The sequence below is a fragment of the Antedon bifida genome, chromosome 1 (genome assembly GCF_963402885.1).
Source record: "Antedon bifida chromosome 1, ecAntBifi1.1, whole genome shotgun sequence".
NCBI classification, from domain to species: Eukaryota; Metazoa; Echinodermata; class Crinoidea; order Comatulida; family Antedonidae; genus Antedon; species Antedon bifida.
The window spans coordinates 21,799,283-21,816,793 of NC_136226.1; the positions used below are offsets into that span (position 1 = coordinate 21,799,283).

The 17,511-nt window shown below is 34.8% G+C and overlaps 2 protein-coding genes across 3 annotated transcripts in view; one reads left to right on the plus strand and one right to left on the minus strand.

Moving 5' to 3' along the window:
• LOC144845837 (uncharacterized) overlaps nucleotides 1-17,511 on the minus strand; it is a 339,583-nt gene that overhangs the window by 182,561 nt on the left and 139,511 nt on the right. The window lies entirely within an intron of this gene.
• Nucleotides 893-17,511, plus strand: part of LOC144845374 (cubilin-like) — a 108,135-nt gene continuing 91,516 nt past the window's right edge. For both annotated transcript variants that reach the window (XM_078702663.1, XM_078702673.1), the window contains exons 1-2: nucleotides 893-1,141; nucleotides 7,986-8,118. In XM_078702663.1, the coding sequence (XP_078558789.1) occupies nucleotides 1,026-1,141; nucleotides 7,986-8,118 (249 nt within the window). In that variant the 5' untranslated portion in view covers nucleotides 893-1,025. The remainder of the gene's footprint in view (nucleotides 1,142-7,985; nucleotides 8,119-17,511) is intronic.

The window sequence follows — 17,511 nt, forward strand, 5'->3', positions numbered from 1 at the left end:
GTTTGTATTGTGTTGTCGAGTGCCCCACTGATCAGCTTTGCTGGATGGGCTACCCTCATGAAACATGGTTCAATAAATAAAAGTAAAATACTAACATCTTTTTATAACACGATATTAAACTGGAGCTGTCGGATCCGGTACGAGATAACACAAGTTCAATAACCGGTTTTATGATGTGCATTTATTATAGCGAATTAAAACACAAACCCCGTCCTCAGTTCAGGTGAAATGACAAATGTATATGGCATTACAATAAAGGCAACCAACCAAGGCCTGTATATTTCAGGTTTGGTTAAGTTAGGGAAGAGTCACTCTTTCCTGGTTAAGTAAGATAGTTTCAAACGTTTACACAATGAATATATTATTCTAGCTAGCTTATTTATCAAGGTGACCAATTTCACACAAAATGTATATATGTACATAAAATAAGGAAATAAGATAATAGTAGGCCTAGTAGACACAGAATATGCCTGTGTATGGCCTAATTAATAATAAATAAATACTGTACGTCGACGTAACAGTTTGCTTTTAAATTACTAACCGACTGTAATTTGTACTTCTTTTTTAGGGGCACGGAAAACCCACTGTGGCCCATCCCATAATGGACATTTTTTATTAATTATATCACTACCATTATTATGTGGGAATATCACTCCCATATTTGGGCACATCACACTTTTTTTTGGGTCAAACTATAGTTTAGACAGTGTGCATAAAAACAGGGAAGAGTTCGATAAAAAGCAGGTAGAATTGAATAGAGTATAAAGGAGAATACCAATGTGACATTCCAAAATAAGCTGACCAATCAGCGCGAACCAATCGCACAGCACACTCTTCCCAACGAGTACAGAATACTTTACTTTGGCAATGTGTGGTGACTTTTGGGAATGGATGGTAGTGTCTTTGTTTTCTCCCAACTACCCACGTCACGTTTAAATCTGCAATAACTGTAAAAAAAATTAATCTATGTTTTTTAGAGTAAATAATTGACATAGTGGAATATTTAGGTGTAACCTATCATCATCATGTATGGTAGCAAGTGTAACATCTTCGTTGGGCTAGCTCTGGTAGGCCTATTATTTTTGGTAGAAGAAGTGATGATGCAGTCTCGCGAAAAGAGAGCGGTAAACACCGAAGAGCAGTAAGTATTAGTATTTATCTGTTAATTCATGTATGTGTTTGATATAAATTATTATTAGTTATCTGCACTATAGTGGATAACTCCTTGTGATTGTATGAAACCATCTTCAATTTTTTTTATCGCCGTGGCTAAAGATACGGTACCGTATCCATACTTAAATTAAACTAAAAAAGCTAAAGGTACGTACGGTAAATATAAATTGCATTCCTAAAACTCGTACCTAAATATTAAATTCGTTCCTAAATATTAAAAACTTAACCCTCTATATAATCTCTCTTAAATTAAAAGCTAAAAAAAAAAAAAAAGACGTCAAGTAGAGAATCAAACCTCCAACCCCTTAAGCCTCGACAAGCCCACTAAGCTACACAGCTGGCTTGCTGAAGAACCTATTTGATTAGAATCTATTTTAAAAATTTATTTAGCGCCCTCTATTATTATTGTACCTTTAGTTTTTAAAAGTATTGCTACGGTACTGTATCTTTAGCCATAACGTTTTTTTATCTGCAAGTAGCTTATCGTAGAAAAAGAAAGTTTTTTACAATTGATTGTTGTTTTTCAATTTCATACATTCTGTAGTAACTTAGTTAAAGACACCGGATCCAAGACACCGGATCCAAGACACCTTCCCTACAATTTGTGACACTAAAAATAATACATATATATTTCTTTAAAAACATTAAACCAGGTCATTCCTTGTCTTAAATGTACGTTTTATGGTAAATTATGATAAAAAGTGAGAAACAATGCACTACCTAAGTAGCTCGCGGCGACTGACCTCTCGTGGACGGTCTTTAGGCCTAGCCTAGCTAGGCTTAGTTTTGTAGGCCTAGCTGGCAAACATCGGTAACGTACGAACATTGTACGCTAGCTATATACCTAGCCTGACGTTGTATATTGCTGCAATAATTGTCTTTCTATTTTTGCCAGACTCCGTTGATACAAATTGGGGAAAACCTGGTATTTTTGCTGAAAAGTTAGGAGTCTTCCATTTGTTTTGGCCTCACGATCGATCGAAAAGTGAGTGAATTACAGAAGAAAAACAGAAATATCAATCCGCGCGCAATGCATTTTGGGATTTATAGCGGGCCGCTATAATTATTAGAATCGACTTATTTTTCACATTTTTAACCATTTAAAGACGAAAAAAGTTATCGCAATAGGACCATATAGTATTATTTTTACATTAAATATAGTTTGTGATCTTGAATTAGATTTAAAAAACGTAGGGAAGGTGTCTTTAACTAAGGCTATGTTCAGACCCATGGCGTTAGACCGTTTTAGCGTACAACGTTACTAGCAAGGTCACATTACAAACCGCAGAGAAAAAAATGAGGTGTTCAGACCCATAGCGTACGATTATCGTTACGGAAGTGCGTCATTCAGGTTGTTACCAGTTGCATATTCTTGTGCTCTTACCCATGTGTTTCATCATTATCTCCACTGTACTGTATATAGGCCTAGATCTTAGCCCTACAAAATTAGGACAAAATTTGCCATTTAAATAAAACATACCTCAGCATTTATTTTTTTTAAATATAGTCAAATTTCTGTTTCTATTGTTTTTATTTTGTAGTAAAAACATCTCCCCCAGGCTCTTGTGTTGTTACGAAAATAAAGCAGGCCTCCTGATGAAGATTGTATTGTGTGTTAAATTGTGATTCTGTCTGTTGAAAGTAACCCTAACTTTCTAGAAAAAAGATACAGCTCCCCTTGTTTACTGAATTTGTTAAGAGTTAGGGGGTTTTCTAGTCTGCCTTGTATACTGTATTATGAATGAGTGACTTGATGTCCCACGCTAGTTTTTAGGTTGAATGAATGCGTGAATGACTCTAGCTAGGCCTAGGCCTAAAAAAGGAGACGGGATCGTAGTCCCTATGTTTAAATACAAGGTGCATTTTTTTATTTCATTTGTTAGAAAAAATATTGGTATCAGTTAATGCATGTAGTTTGTAACCTAGTTTTTGTTTCAACAGTTGTATTTGTAGTCTAGTTAGGCCTTATTTATTCTGGCCTTTTTTGTTGTTGAAATCCATCTCACACATTGCCGATACAGTACAGCCTGAGCCCAGGTCAAACCTTGTTTCTCGTCATAACATGAAACGTTCTGATTGGATACGACGTAGAGTTACAGTAGCGTCGTACGCTAAAACGGTACTATCAACCGTTTTCCACTACAATGTTACAACCATTGTACAACGCATTGTGCGCTAATCACCGAATCTACTCAATGAGCCAAACCGTGATTTACAAAATACATTCTGTTCCAAATATAGGTGTAATTAATTAAAACTTCAACGACGCGATCATTCGATACGGTTGGCCAGCTGCCGAGACTAAACACCATTTTAATTTGGCGGTTTGGCATGGTGTTTGTAGGCCAGGCCATTGCAGTACACAACAGAGAAGGTTGTGTAGTTAATACGTGATGTAACAACTCGCGAAAGATGGTCAAATTACGCACTATTTTTTTGCCCGGTTTCAGTGTTTAAATCCTTAAAATTCAGGAAAGTGACATAGCCTATCGTGTGCAGCCCATCAATAAACATCAGTGTGCCAAATGTGAGCATGTACCATTCAGTGGTTTCGGAGGAGATACGTAAAATACGAGAAAGATTTAGTAGCATTAATATATAGATTCCATGTTAAGATTTAACATAAAAGGGACATTTTCCTTTTTTTTATTTTAGTCCTATTCAATTATTAGTATCAGTATATATGATCTAGGATCTGACGAGGGTCAGAACGTTTTTGGAAAAATAGATGCTTCCACACTGTTTAATAGGCTAGAGCAAAGTTTCCATCACATTTAAAAATAAATCCTTCCTAAATACTGTACGGATCTTTATCAATGAACTAATAAACTTTGATCGAAAAACACTTCAAACGATATCAACATTTGCAGTACTCCGAAAATGCCTCCGAAATAGTGCATGTGTACTGTGTTGTTGGTGGTGGTCTGTTAACCTAAATCTGCCACTGATGCTACGTCGGCGGTGGCCGCCATTTTTTTTCTAACAAAGTGCGACCTCTATGTTATGAGTAATCTTTAAATATTGCGCCTTTGTGGCCTTTCACACAGAAAACTGTAAAAATACCGTAATATTACCTTCTGTGTGAATGACCGGCAAAATACCAGGTTGCTTACTGGGATATTGCTGCAATTCTATGTGAAAAGGGCTTATTACTTACGGTCTTCTGTGGGCAGTCTTTTTACCAGAGACCCGCGACCCAATACGAAAAGGGGAGACCCAACTATACGAAAAGGGAGAAGGCATCTACTCCTATATTCCGTCAAACAATTATTATTTTACTTCCCATGCTATTGAGGGATGGAAGGGTGCATCTCTGTTCGGTCATGCTATAATATTCGCCCGGTATCTTCAGGTAGGGCACGGTATCGTTAATGTTAAGAGTTAATAAGTTGCTTTAGTCACAAAAAATTTAACTTAATCAGTATTTTGACAGTTTTTTATATTAAAAAATGTATAAAACATAGGCCCTGTTTCTGCTGCCAATTTTTTAAATTACATATATACGGTATTTTTTTGGTAGCGGAAAGGGCGCTGAAAAAAAAAAATACCATATTTTGTATACCATATTTTCCCCACCAAATTTGTGGAAAAAATACAGTATTTTCAAATTTATGCCGTATTTTCTGTAACCATTTCTGCTGCCAATAAAAAATACCGTATTTTTTTTTATGAAAAAAAATGTGGAGCGGTATGGTATTTTATAAATCTGTGAGTACGGATAGACTAGTCTCCAAAGCAAGTAAACTCAAAGCTGAAGTGCCTGCAAAAGCAGTACAACAATTTCAAAACACTGATAATAACTCGGGGAGGGAACGAATTACTTGTCCCCATTACGATGTTTTGGACCGGATATTGGGATATCGAGCCATAGCTGTGCTCTCACTACATCTCTATGACTAGGCTGTTGAAAGTGAGGCGTAAAATTCCTTTATTGCATGATATGAGCGTGGGAATTCATCGAGAGTGGAGTTACGTCAGTGCTCACGCACAGTATACTTGGGTCAAACACAGACTTCCGGCCCAAGAATGGCAATTTGGGTAAAAAGGATGAATTTTAACACAGCCACCCAAGAAGTATTTAGAAATAAATGTTAACTTTTTTGTTAAACCAGTTGTCAAGTACTTACTTGCTACGTTAACATTTATTTTTAGATATCCATTTGACACCAGATGAAATGTTTTGAGAAACCAAGGGCCTGTTTCTGCTGAAAAAATAAAAATAACCGATTTTTTGTAAGTACCACAAACCACAGAAATGATCGCGTTGCAACTAAAAATGTTCTCCGACGTTAATCGGTTATCTGGTAATCGCTTTTTAAAAATCACGTCATCCATACCCACAGCGCAGTTCAAATTATGGAAGGCCGATGAGAGTTGGTTTGTTTACATCCTATCGCTGCCTAAAACTCTCACATGTAGGATTAAAAATTGAACTCGTAAAGCTATATTATTTGTAAAATAAACATCTAGTAAACTAGGCCTCTACCGTACCACATACAACAGAATAATGATGTTATATTAATAAGGGCACGTCGGCGAGAAAAGTTCGTTTCGCCGTTCGGCGTTGGTTCTACTGTAGGGCCTAGCTAGGCTATATATTTCTACCGAAACAACAGGCCTAAAAAAGGACATGCAAAACATCGTTAGCCTGGACTGGTGGAATGTAACGGTGTACTTGTAACGCAGAATCTTGGAGTCTCTTGGTATAATTCTCCCCCACAAAATAATAAAAATCAAATGTTTAACATTTGATTGTTATTCGGTCGGTCCACATCGCTGATCGTCGTCGATCGCGCAAATAAACAGCATGCTTTGTGAATGAGAGTGTTGCCATACTCTAGAGGTCAAAGTGGGGTCAATAATCGCTATTTGTGTTGCAGCTCAAAACTGCTCCGCAATAATCGGTTAAAACAAGAAATAATCGATTAAAACACGCAATGGATTGAGTGTTTTTAATCGGTTATTTTTAATCGGTTATTTTATTTTGCGCCGTTTCTGCTGCCCAAAAATAATCGATTAAAAAAATAAACGGTTAATAATCGATTATTTCTGCTCAGCAGAAACAGGCCCCAAGAAGTATTGTTAAAGCTCAGGTACAGGCATGAATTTTAAACATAATATTTGGTTAATTGTACATAAATCAAATATTTGTAACAGAAATCAAGACGAAAAAACATGAATTTCCCTTAATATGGCCAAATACAAAATTTGACAAAATTCTTCCATAAAAACCAGGAAGACTTTTTTTCAGTAGTTAGGTAGTTAACCTAATGTAATAACATGTCTGGTGACTCCCTAGAAGGTGAAAAAAGATGGTGGATATACGGTGGATAATTTTTGCTATAGCATGAAAATAAAAAGCTGAAGTTGAATAAAAATACCAGAAATGTAATATTCAAGTTATATTACCTATATTTAGTTATCTGATAACATTTTTTACCACACCGTTTATTTTTCATAGCTTTTTAAAATGCCTCTCTATTTACAAAATTTGTGTACAAAAGAATAGAGATTTTACTGTGTAATTTGAACTATCCCCCCACTGATAAGAAAGTGCTTATTTTCAACAAGCTTGTGTAACACAAATAAAATCCCAAAAATTATGAAACATAGGGGAAACTATAGATCGATAATTATTAGAATGTATGATCAATAGAAATTTTTTGCCCGCACCTGGCCTTTAACAGAAACGGGGTACTAAAAAATACCATATTTTATACCATATTTTGAGCAGTTGCAGCAGAAACAGGCCCATACAATTAAATATCACAATAACATTAAATATTATGTTTGCATGTACTTGATAACATTTTATATCATGAAACCCTATCCGGGCAAAGATTAGCATGGCCCTCCCAGTTATAGGCTTACATGCAAACGGTGTTCATATTACTTTTAGTGAATAGTAAAAAGAGAGAAGAATTAAATAAACTTTTAGGATAATTATTAAATACTTAGGTCTGCTATTAAATAAGTGGTACATTCAATCGCAGTCTGGAGTCGAGATGTATCCTTTTCGATTTCCCATAAGATTATTGCCGATGATCTCACCGGTTCTCTAGAAATTAGGCCTGCATTTAAGGTATATGTTGGGTCTCCCTTTTCGTATAGTTGGGTCTCCATTTTCGTATAGTGAATCTTCCTTTTCGTATAGTTAAGTTTCCCTTTTCGTATAGTTGGGTCTCCCTTTTCGTATAGTAGGGTCTTCCTTTTCGTATAGTTGGGTCTTCCTTTTTCGTATAGTTGGGTTTCCGTTTTCGTATTATAGTGAATCTTCCTTTTCATATAGTTAAGTTTCTCTTCGTATAGTTGGGTCTCCCTTTTCGTATAGTAGGGTCTTCCTTTTCGTATAGTTGGGTCTAATTCCTTTTCGTATAGTTGGGTCTTCCTTTTCGTATAGTTATAGTTGAATCTTCCTTTTCGTATAGTTGGGTCTCCCTTTTCGTATAGTTAATTCTCCCTTTTCGTATAGTAAAGACTCCCTTTTTGTATAGTATGTTCTCCCTTTTTGTACGTAGAGTCTCCCTTTTCATATAGTCGGGTCATGCTTTTCGAAGTGGGTCTCAGGTCTCTGGTCTTGTGTATACCCCTAGTAGCTGGGGTCAATGAGAGTAGGTCTCTCTAAAATTGTAATATATATGTGGTACAGATCGATTTTAGTGTTGTAAATTGTACAGCAGGTACATAGATACCTACACAATTTCTACAATAAAAGGTAAAGATGGAAATTTCCGTCTTTTTAGCAGTCTGACAGAGATTTTTGTTTTTGCTGGTGAAAGTGTTAATAATAAACTTTTTATTTTTGATTGCAGGCCAAAAATGATGACAAACAGTGGTCATTTAGTTTTTCGTACAGGAGAGAACCATAATATATCCTTTAAAACAGGTGGTGGGAGTGGTAGAGTCCTGTTTAATGAGGTTGACCTAGAAGAAGCCACAAAGAAGGTACAGTATATTGAATTCAAATTTTTTTTTAATGCAATAGGCTTGCAGTGTTACAGGTGCAACTGAGTTAAAGGTCTTTTTACTTTCCAATGCTGGCCCCAAACTGCCTTGTCTGGGTTAGAACTAACAGTTCATTTTATTAGCCATTTAGCAAAAGTCAGTTTATCTATTAACCTAAGTAGCCAAATGAATTGGTCTTTAGCCAAAATTAAAAATTAATGAAATATAATGGTAAAAACATTTTAGTCAATTTATCCATGTAAATTAGGCCTACACTCTGTTCCCTGTACCTTTTTGTAAGGCATTTGGATAGAGCCAGGCCTAAATCACTGTATGATGAAAAGTAATAATTTTCGTTGTATTTTAGATGATCAAAACAATTGTTTGAAATGTTTTTAATCATACAGTATTCATACATTGATATGTAGTTCTTTGATAGTAAACCAGTTATGTAAACTTACGTTTGCAAGACAGTTTCGTCTAGCTGTCAGCTGGTCCCCTAGGCTACACATAAATTAAAATTTTGGGACTATTTGGGACCATGGTCCCAATTCTGGACCACTTTTTAGTATACTTTTCAGACCTGCTAGTGTTAAAAGATAGGACATAATTTTTCAAAAGCCGGCGAGCAGTCTTAAAGTAACAAGTAAACTGAAATTGCATTTTCTCGAGAACTACTTGTCCAAAAAACTTCATTTTTGTACAAGAGGCAAGAGTTATAATTTGTGATTTGTAATTTTAAAACATAATTTGATTTAATGTGCACATTTTTTGATGCGAGTAGTTTAAAAAACCTATTTGTTTTCAAATTCACTCGTTTGATTTTCGCGTTATATAACCATTACACCAAACTCGCATACACATGCTTGTAGTGAAATTAGCCTAAATCACAAACAGCATTAAGACACACACAAATATATACAGTATATATATTTTTTTTAACCGGAGAAATCTTATGTAGGAGAATTTTACAGTAGGCGGAGGTATGCACTCTCGGAGTGGCTTTCTAGTTGATTATGTGACCCTCTGGGGTTTTAGCTGGCTAAAGCCACGGCGCGAAAATCCTGTATGCTAAGATGATGTCTGTTCAAATTTTATTTTGACAACATTTCAATATGTCTAACAAATTTTATTTTGACAACATTTCAATATGTCTAAGGGTATTTGACAATCCCCAGTACCTACTTGAATTGTAGGTTCAAGCAGGTAGATAATGCATGCATTAACCAAAGACTAATCATTTGAGCTATTTACCATGATGATAACTAACGGCCTCTGCAGTGACTTACAAAATATACTAGCATTCATGCTTATAATTACTAAAAAAAAAGGTTTAATGAGTTTGAATAGTTTTAATCACTGTGTACTTTGTCTATGTCTACAACAATAAATGTTTATGGCAATATCTCTTTATCTTGTGTTAGTGTTTAAATTTAAATCATTATAGCAATTTTGATATGAGCAAGTACTTGTATTATCAGTTTAATTGTTTTATTGTTGTATCAAATTTCTAATCAAGAGAATTTTCAAAGATGTTACCGATATGTATCAAACCTCAGCTATTTTACACCGTATCCCATTATAGACAGGCCAAAGTTTTAGGCCTAAAAACAGCCATAAATGCAGTGTATGGTAAATGAATTGTCAACTAAATAAACATAAAGTATAGCGATAATGAAATGAAAAAAATAAAGTATGATGCAACAATATAAATAACTGCACTTAGTATTATGAATATATTTACATACATATTTCATTATGATGTCATCAATTTACGTTCGTAAAATTCGGTAATATTGTGGTTCGTAATTGAGGGTTTTTACTGTACATTTATGACAATTCTGGTTTAATGTTTTAAAAGTAAAACATATATGCATTATTTTTACAAAACTTCAAAATTGCAGGGAAAGTGTCTTTAAAGTGGAGCTACACTTAGACTTTCTCAGCTTATATTATGTTTAAGTATGTTTAATTGAAAGTGATTACATACAAAAAACAGGGAAGATATGGCAATATTTTCCAAAAACTAATTTCTAAAAAATCGGTCAGAAAATAGTGTTTTTTACTACATTACACTTTTTCAGTAACTTAGGGGTTATTAGTTTACAGTACGTCGCAAAACGCGTTACACTTAGCGACTGACGCGTTTTAGTCGCCGGTGAACGCGTTGGTGAAATGTCTTCCCTTTGGTAAATTATGTGTTGGAAAATGGCGAATCAATTTTATACCAGGGAGTTGTAAAATAATGTTTACAACTCCCTGTTTATACACACAATTAATACGATTTGTTTAGGCCCAAGTAATATTTCCGATAAAAATGTCAGCGTAATTTACATGTAACATCATGATTTGCACTGTACAACAACAGCATAATAATCTTAATCAAATTGCTTATTAATTTTAAGCTAGGCCTAGCTAAATCGTCTGCTCAGCCTAGCTAGCATAGGCTTGAATTCATGTCTAGGTAGGACTGTAGTCATGGGTTCGAAAATGCTTGGTCGTTTCGTCCCATTTATCGTTCCTGGGTTTTCTCGCACATTAAGAATTCTCTACAAAACAAGACTGGTATTGCTCAGAATAGTAAAGAATAGTAACGGATGTGGAAGCTTATGTCTGACTAAAAAGCAACTACTCAGGCACCCTATCATGGCCCATGGGTAGGCCGAGATTGGGTGCCAGAACAAACTTCACTGCTGTAAGGCTATCAGGCAGCCAGCTAGAGGCCAAGCAGCATCGTTACATACCTAGACTCTAGTAGGCCTAGGCCTAGCTTTATTGAATATATAGCCATGTCTTTCTCAAATCTCGTTAAATTTGACATTTCAGTAATAATCTCATAATCACTTATTACACTGTGAAACATGATAGGGTCACATCCAGAATGTTTTAATATACTTATCGCCCGTCAAAAATAACATCGCGACAATAACAGATCGCCAGCTGCAGTGTGAAAAATGTCATGAGAAATGTCACGTGATCATACTCCCTAGCAAAGTCAAAAACCCAATTGGACCCAACGGGGGAAAGTGTCTATTTACGCGAAATTGCGCAATGTATACGCAGTAACAATACCAGAAATAAAAAGATCTGGAAAAATTACATATAAAAACATTTTACATTTTTTTTTTAGTGAAGAAATTAATTTTTTAGGAATATTCAAATATACCCCCCTTTTGCATGTAAAAGAATAGGAAATTACAAGGTATCCCCCCAAAACGCAAAAAGGCGTGATTTTCAAGAAAATCATACTCATTGAAAAAATGTTCAAAAAAATATGAAGTATGAGGGATAATATTTTTAAAGAATAGTTGAAATATATGAAAAATAGCAATTTTCTGGGTGGAGCTCCACTTTAATAGTACATAATTTATATGACTACATGTACATTAAAACAGTTGTATGCATTTTCTATACAGAACACCAAATTATAATTAAACTATTGATGGTAGCTGATATTTTTAACTTAAAATTTTGTTTTCTCAAAATACTGTAAATTCTGTTATTCAAATTAAGGACAACTGTGAATGTCTTTAAAATCATTTTAATCCCTTAATACTTTAATAAGAATATTGAGAGTAAATAGAGTAGTACTAGTAGATATATATAGGGTAATGTACAGTTTTTTGTTTTTGAAATTTAAAATGGTCCTGAAATTCACAAAGGTTATTTAAATGTATCAAATTAACACAAGCCCATACAAATAAAAACAAAATGTATAGTTGATTATTGAAAAATACTCTAAAAAATAATACACCATTACAATATTCTATTTCAACGGCCGTCGGGAGCATCTATATTTATGACTCCACATCATACACAAAAGCATTGCAGGTCGTGCGATAGTTTATCATATCATATCATTTATTTCGTCAAAAGTACAAAGAAAGACATAAAAACATTACAAAAGTAATTCAATGAGACAGGATCACCTAAAAGTTATGAATAAAAATAACCGTCGAGAGGCTCTCCACATAGTTTGGAAAGGTACGCGAAGCATTAAAATTAATACTAATTTATTCAATATCAAATGATGTTGAAATAGAGTGCCTAAATGTACTTTGGTTTGTAATAAAACTCAAATTTAGAAGGCCTAGACCTACCTCTCAAACTAATCTTTACTAGGCCTAGGCCCCGGCAAAAAAAACTGCAAATTGTTTATTGGAGGAATATGAATATATTTGCAAAGTGACATCACCCGCAAAATTTTAGATTTTCAAATGGGGCTTACCCCAAAAGGGAGAATTTATATTTTGTAACAATACCTTCTATTAACACCTAAAACATCATTCTTAAAAAAAATGAAAAAATTGAAAAACCATTTCAGGTCTATTAGTATTAAGCAGAATTGTAATTTTTATTTCAATACAAAGATACTGAAAAGAAAAATTAAAACAAATCATTACAAAATAATAAATATTGACATTATATACTGATAGTAGAACTTTATGATATTGCAAAGCCCATTAAAGATAGGTCAGTATTGTTTATATCAATATGGTAAAGTTTTAATGATATCATTTTCATTATTTGATAAGAAAGGTAAATACTACTTGATATTCATATTGTCAGTATATTTATATTCACCTGTATTACTTTGAATTATCTTTTTTTTTTGCTTTTGTAAAATTTGGAAATGCTTGTATATTAGGTGAGATCTGATTTGGTAGAATATGGAAGCATCTGTATATGCCCATGGCTAAATAAACTCAAGAGTCCTCAGAAACACAAGTCTCCACCAAGGTCAAAACATGTGTTTAGTTACATCCCTACACATTGACAATGATATATTCTGTAAGCTTATCATTTGATCATCATCTGATGTACTGTTTCTAATGGCTTTGTTTAATGTGCTGGAATAAGCATTCTATGTTTATTGTACATGATGACACATTTTGTTTTAAAAGTTTCTATTTTCCCCCCAACAATTTGATTCCCATATAATAGTAAATGGTTAGCATGATCCCAATTGAACACATTTTGGGAATTTAATCCAATTACTATAGCTTGCCATCCATTGAAATTTGCCTTTGGTTTATATGAACCAGGATATTATTAAAGGCCGTTCTCATCATGCTATTTGATACGTTGTGGGGGATCATCAACTGCAATTCCATTTACTATAGTTTGTATTTTCTTTGCTTACTATTTCCTGATTCTTTGATGTTAAATGATAGTATACAAATAATGCATTAGTGGATATGTAGCGAGGGTATTTACATTGGTGCGACATTGTGAATACCCGAGTGTGCTGCATCTCCACTAACGTACAAAATTGTGTGTTACTTGTTTTATAACATGTATTTATGAACTATTTTCCCATACCTTTTAGGCTGAATACACCCAAGCCTAGCATAGGAACTATGCCTACCACTGTAAGCAACACTCTGTTAGGTATTAGCTAACATGTGCCACTGTTATACAAGTGATTCCATTAAATTGTATTGTATTGGCGACCAAATCACTGCCTAGCCTAGGCCTAGCAAAACACCCCTGTACCAGAAATGACAAGATATACAAGTTGTATGTGTTTTTTTTAAATAGGCTGCGATGCAGAAGACTGGGGAAATAGTGAAGCGCCTAGCGCGATCGATAATCTGTCAGACGATTCAAACACAGAGTGCTGTTATTGTTTTTGCTGCGCAGTTTTGCACTCTAGTGCATGATCGTGGAAAACTACCATAAAAGAACCCATATTATAATGAATTATCGGGATCGCAATTTCGGGATATTCATTATTTTTTCAGTTTCCCAGTAGGTCATTTGAATTATTTAGCATAAGTTTTGGATGAGGTTAAGAGACATATCATGATCGGGACAGTATAATCAGGACAGTATAATCAGGACAGTATAATCGGGAGAGTTAATTTGGGGTTTTGTTTGGCTCCCGCCAGCTAAGCTGGATCTCGCTAATTCTGGATCCCAAAACAGGATTCCGCTGCTATGACAGTATTTATCATATGATCGGGACAGTTGATTTACTGGATTTGTTTTGGACTACTCTCATCGGCCAAACTTTTAGTGCAGATTTTAGATGAACAGGAATTGTTTTTAACCGCCACCAAGACAAGATTTGTCAATATGGTCAGGACTCTTCGTGAGCCAAACTGGATTTGTTTAACAATCTCATGATATGTTTGAAATCCCACTGATTAGCTGGATTTGTCATTATAATCGGAACCATAAATTTAGGATAGAGACAGGACTAGTTTTTTAACAGTATTTTAATAATATTTTAGCATTTCCATTTGCAAATTGTATTTTTGCTTTGCTGTTTTATTCTCTTAATTATTCCAAGCAAAACAAATTTCCATTTTAAAGTGGATCAATCAAACATTTCTTGAATCTTGAATCTGAATTGTTTAGTGTAAATAATAATTCAATATTGGTTCATCTTGACTCAGAATTCTTATGAGTGCAATGATGCATTCCCAGCTCTACGATAATAGAGGTATTTACTGAATTGGCTACTAGTACTACTGTATATTTCTTCACAATCACTTCAATAGTTATGTCCACGAGTTGTTAAGTACATCGGGCCATAAATTACTGTATGAGAAAATCAAACCACTCTGCTAAGCTCTTCCCGATATGAAATGAAGCTGAAGCCTTGTTTACATGTCTAACCAATTGTTAGACGTGGTTAGCCACTCTCGAGTCGATTGGGTTGTTAACGAGATTGTGTCAGATAAGAAAATTGCGTCTACACCGATCTCGATGTGGAAGTTTATATACATTGTAGCTAACCCATGTAAGCCTAGTATAGGCACAGCACTGCTAAAAAAGGCCCTCAATCTGGCCACTTCTTTCCACTTCTGTCAAAATATTTTACTCACTTAATTGTTTCTTTTATTTTCACAAAAAAGATATCGCAATCCGCAATTTGAGTGACTTTCAATAGCTGTTCACAAGCCTCACGAGCTGATTCTATTGAGAGCCGATTGAGGGCTGCCTGTTGTGGATAGAATCCACACTTGAGCGATATTTACATGATGGAACTACTCGCGAGCCGATCAATGGTTTGAGAGTAACCAGTGTACCTTGTAGTGTTTTCCAGTGTACCTTGTAGTACCGGTGTAGTCAAAGCAGAGACCAGTGTAAACTGGATGCCATTTAACTTATTTTAAATTTTGTGCCATTTCTGCTGCCTCAAATTTGGGGATATATTTATTCAACCAATATAAATCAATTATTTTTTCATAGCATCAATAATCCATTTGATATACAGGATTTATTAGAGGGTTTTTTAACAATGTTTTATTACCCAGCAATTAGGTTTAATAATAATATTATACATTACATTAATATAGTGATTGATTGCTTAATTTAAAATGTACAGTAATGATTGAAACCAACATTTAAACATAATAGTAGTAAAAAACATATGGTTTATTATTTATTTTAATGATGAAATATAGCTCATCTCTCTATGGAATTAAGGCAGTCAATATCTGTCATCAAATACTGTATTGTACATAAATAATGCCTGAACCAGAAGTTGTTTGCTACCTGTTGGACTACCAGGAATTTATGGTACTACTACTGCATGACCTCTACTATGGAAGGCCATTGGTACTTGCTCTAGGCTGGTACTTATGAGGTTGAATTTTTTTCAAGGATGAGTTTTTTGGTCTGTGAACAGCATTAGACCAGGCAGGGATATTTTACATTTCCATTTTTTGCATCTTGCCTAAGCATTAAAGCAATGCTCACAAATTGCTTTTACTTATGTGAAGCTAGTTTAACACATGTTACTTTATAATCTCTTAACCACTTTATTTGAATATTTACCAGTGTGTGTGGATTTATGTGTTTTTTAATAGTTTCCAGGGGAAAATTATTGATTAATATAATTATGGTCTAGGACAACTATCCCCTGGACAACTACCACCCGGGAAAACTACCACCTGGACAATTACCCCCTAGGACAACTACCCTCTAGGACAACTAGGACAATTACCCCCTAGGACAATTATCCCCTAGGACAATTATTCCCTAGGACAACTACCCTCTAGGACAACTACAGCTTTGGACAACTACGATTAACAAGCTGCTTCTTTTAGTGCCAATTGTATTGTAAATCAAATTGTGTGCGAGAAGGGGACTACATGGGCGGTATACCACAATATACATTTTTCAATATTTGACATGAAATTATTATTAACATGTAGCATCTGTACCCCAGACTTACGACAGTGAATTAGCTTAAATGTAAAATAAATTTAATGTTTTCCATTTTATTCATAAATAAAATAAATTAATCAAATTTCTCTCACAAATTCATAAAACAGATAGTTTTACACTGATCGAGGGTGAAATTAACTGAGTAGAAAGTCCAAAGTGAGAATAATGGTAAAATCTTACCATAATTTAATCAAGTGCGAATGAAGCTACAGTATGACTTCTTCCAGAGCACATGTCCATGTCTGAGTTTACAAATTCCCATTTAGACTCTCTTCCCAGATGTGCTTTGGGATGTGCGCATGCCCCCCTCCGGGTTTACATTTTTTTTTAGCCCATGTGATAACTGTTTTCTAATGCTTCCGCTCTCTTTAATATGACTGCCTAAAGGAGTGGTTATTTGATTGACTAGCCCACGATCAAGACTTAAAGGGACGTAAGATATATTTAAACATCAAAACTTTGTAAAAACACATCTATGGAATAATACCCCTTTTACACCGCCAGTAAAAATGCGGAGTTGATCTGGAATTGTATAACCCGAGTCGTACCCGGGACGCAAAAATGCGGAAATGTAGGCCGGTGTAAACGACGTAAAAAGTTACCCGGGTCGCTGAATCACCCGAGTAAGTGATGCGGAATGTATTCAGCGTCAAGTCAACCCGGGACGTACCCGGGATGAACCCGTGTTTGCGGTGTAAAACACTCAGCGTATCTTTACCCGTTTGTTTACTATCCTCGCTCACTATAGTATTTAATTTACATAAAATTAGGATAAGATTGATTTTGTTTATTCGCTTATTCAATAAATTAAACTTATGGTTATTTGTTATTCATTTTTATTTCAAGATATTATTCTTTCAGACTTAATTTTTGTGTGTATTGCCATAAAACAAAATTGTGGGAGGTATAATGAGCAGACCGTTACTATTTTATTTATTTATTTTATGTCTTTAGGCAATGTGGCCAAGGATTACCAATAGTGAATTAATCACTGTCCTATCAGATAGGTGGTAATCCACTATGGTGTCTCTTCATGCGTGAGAGGGCGATATTCCGATTGAAATACACGGGTTGGAATTTTTCAGTGTAAATACACGCAACCCGTGTCATTCCCGTGTTATGAATCGGGTGTGAAAAAGAAATTTATCCGGACACGACACAGGTTTGTTATAAGCTCGGCGGTGTAAAAGGGGTATAAGTAACATTTTACAA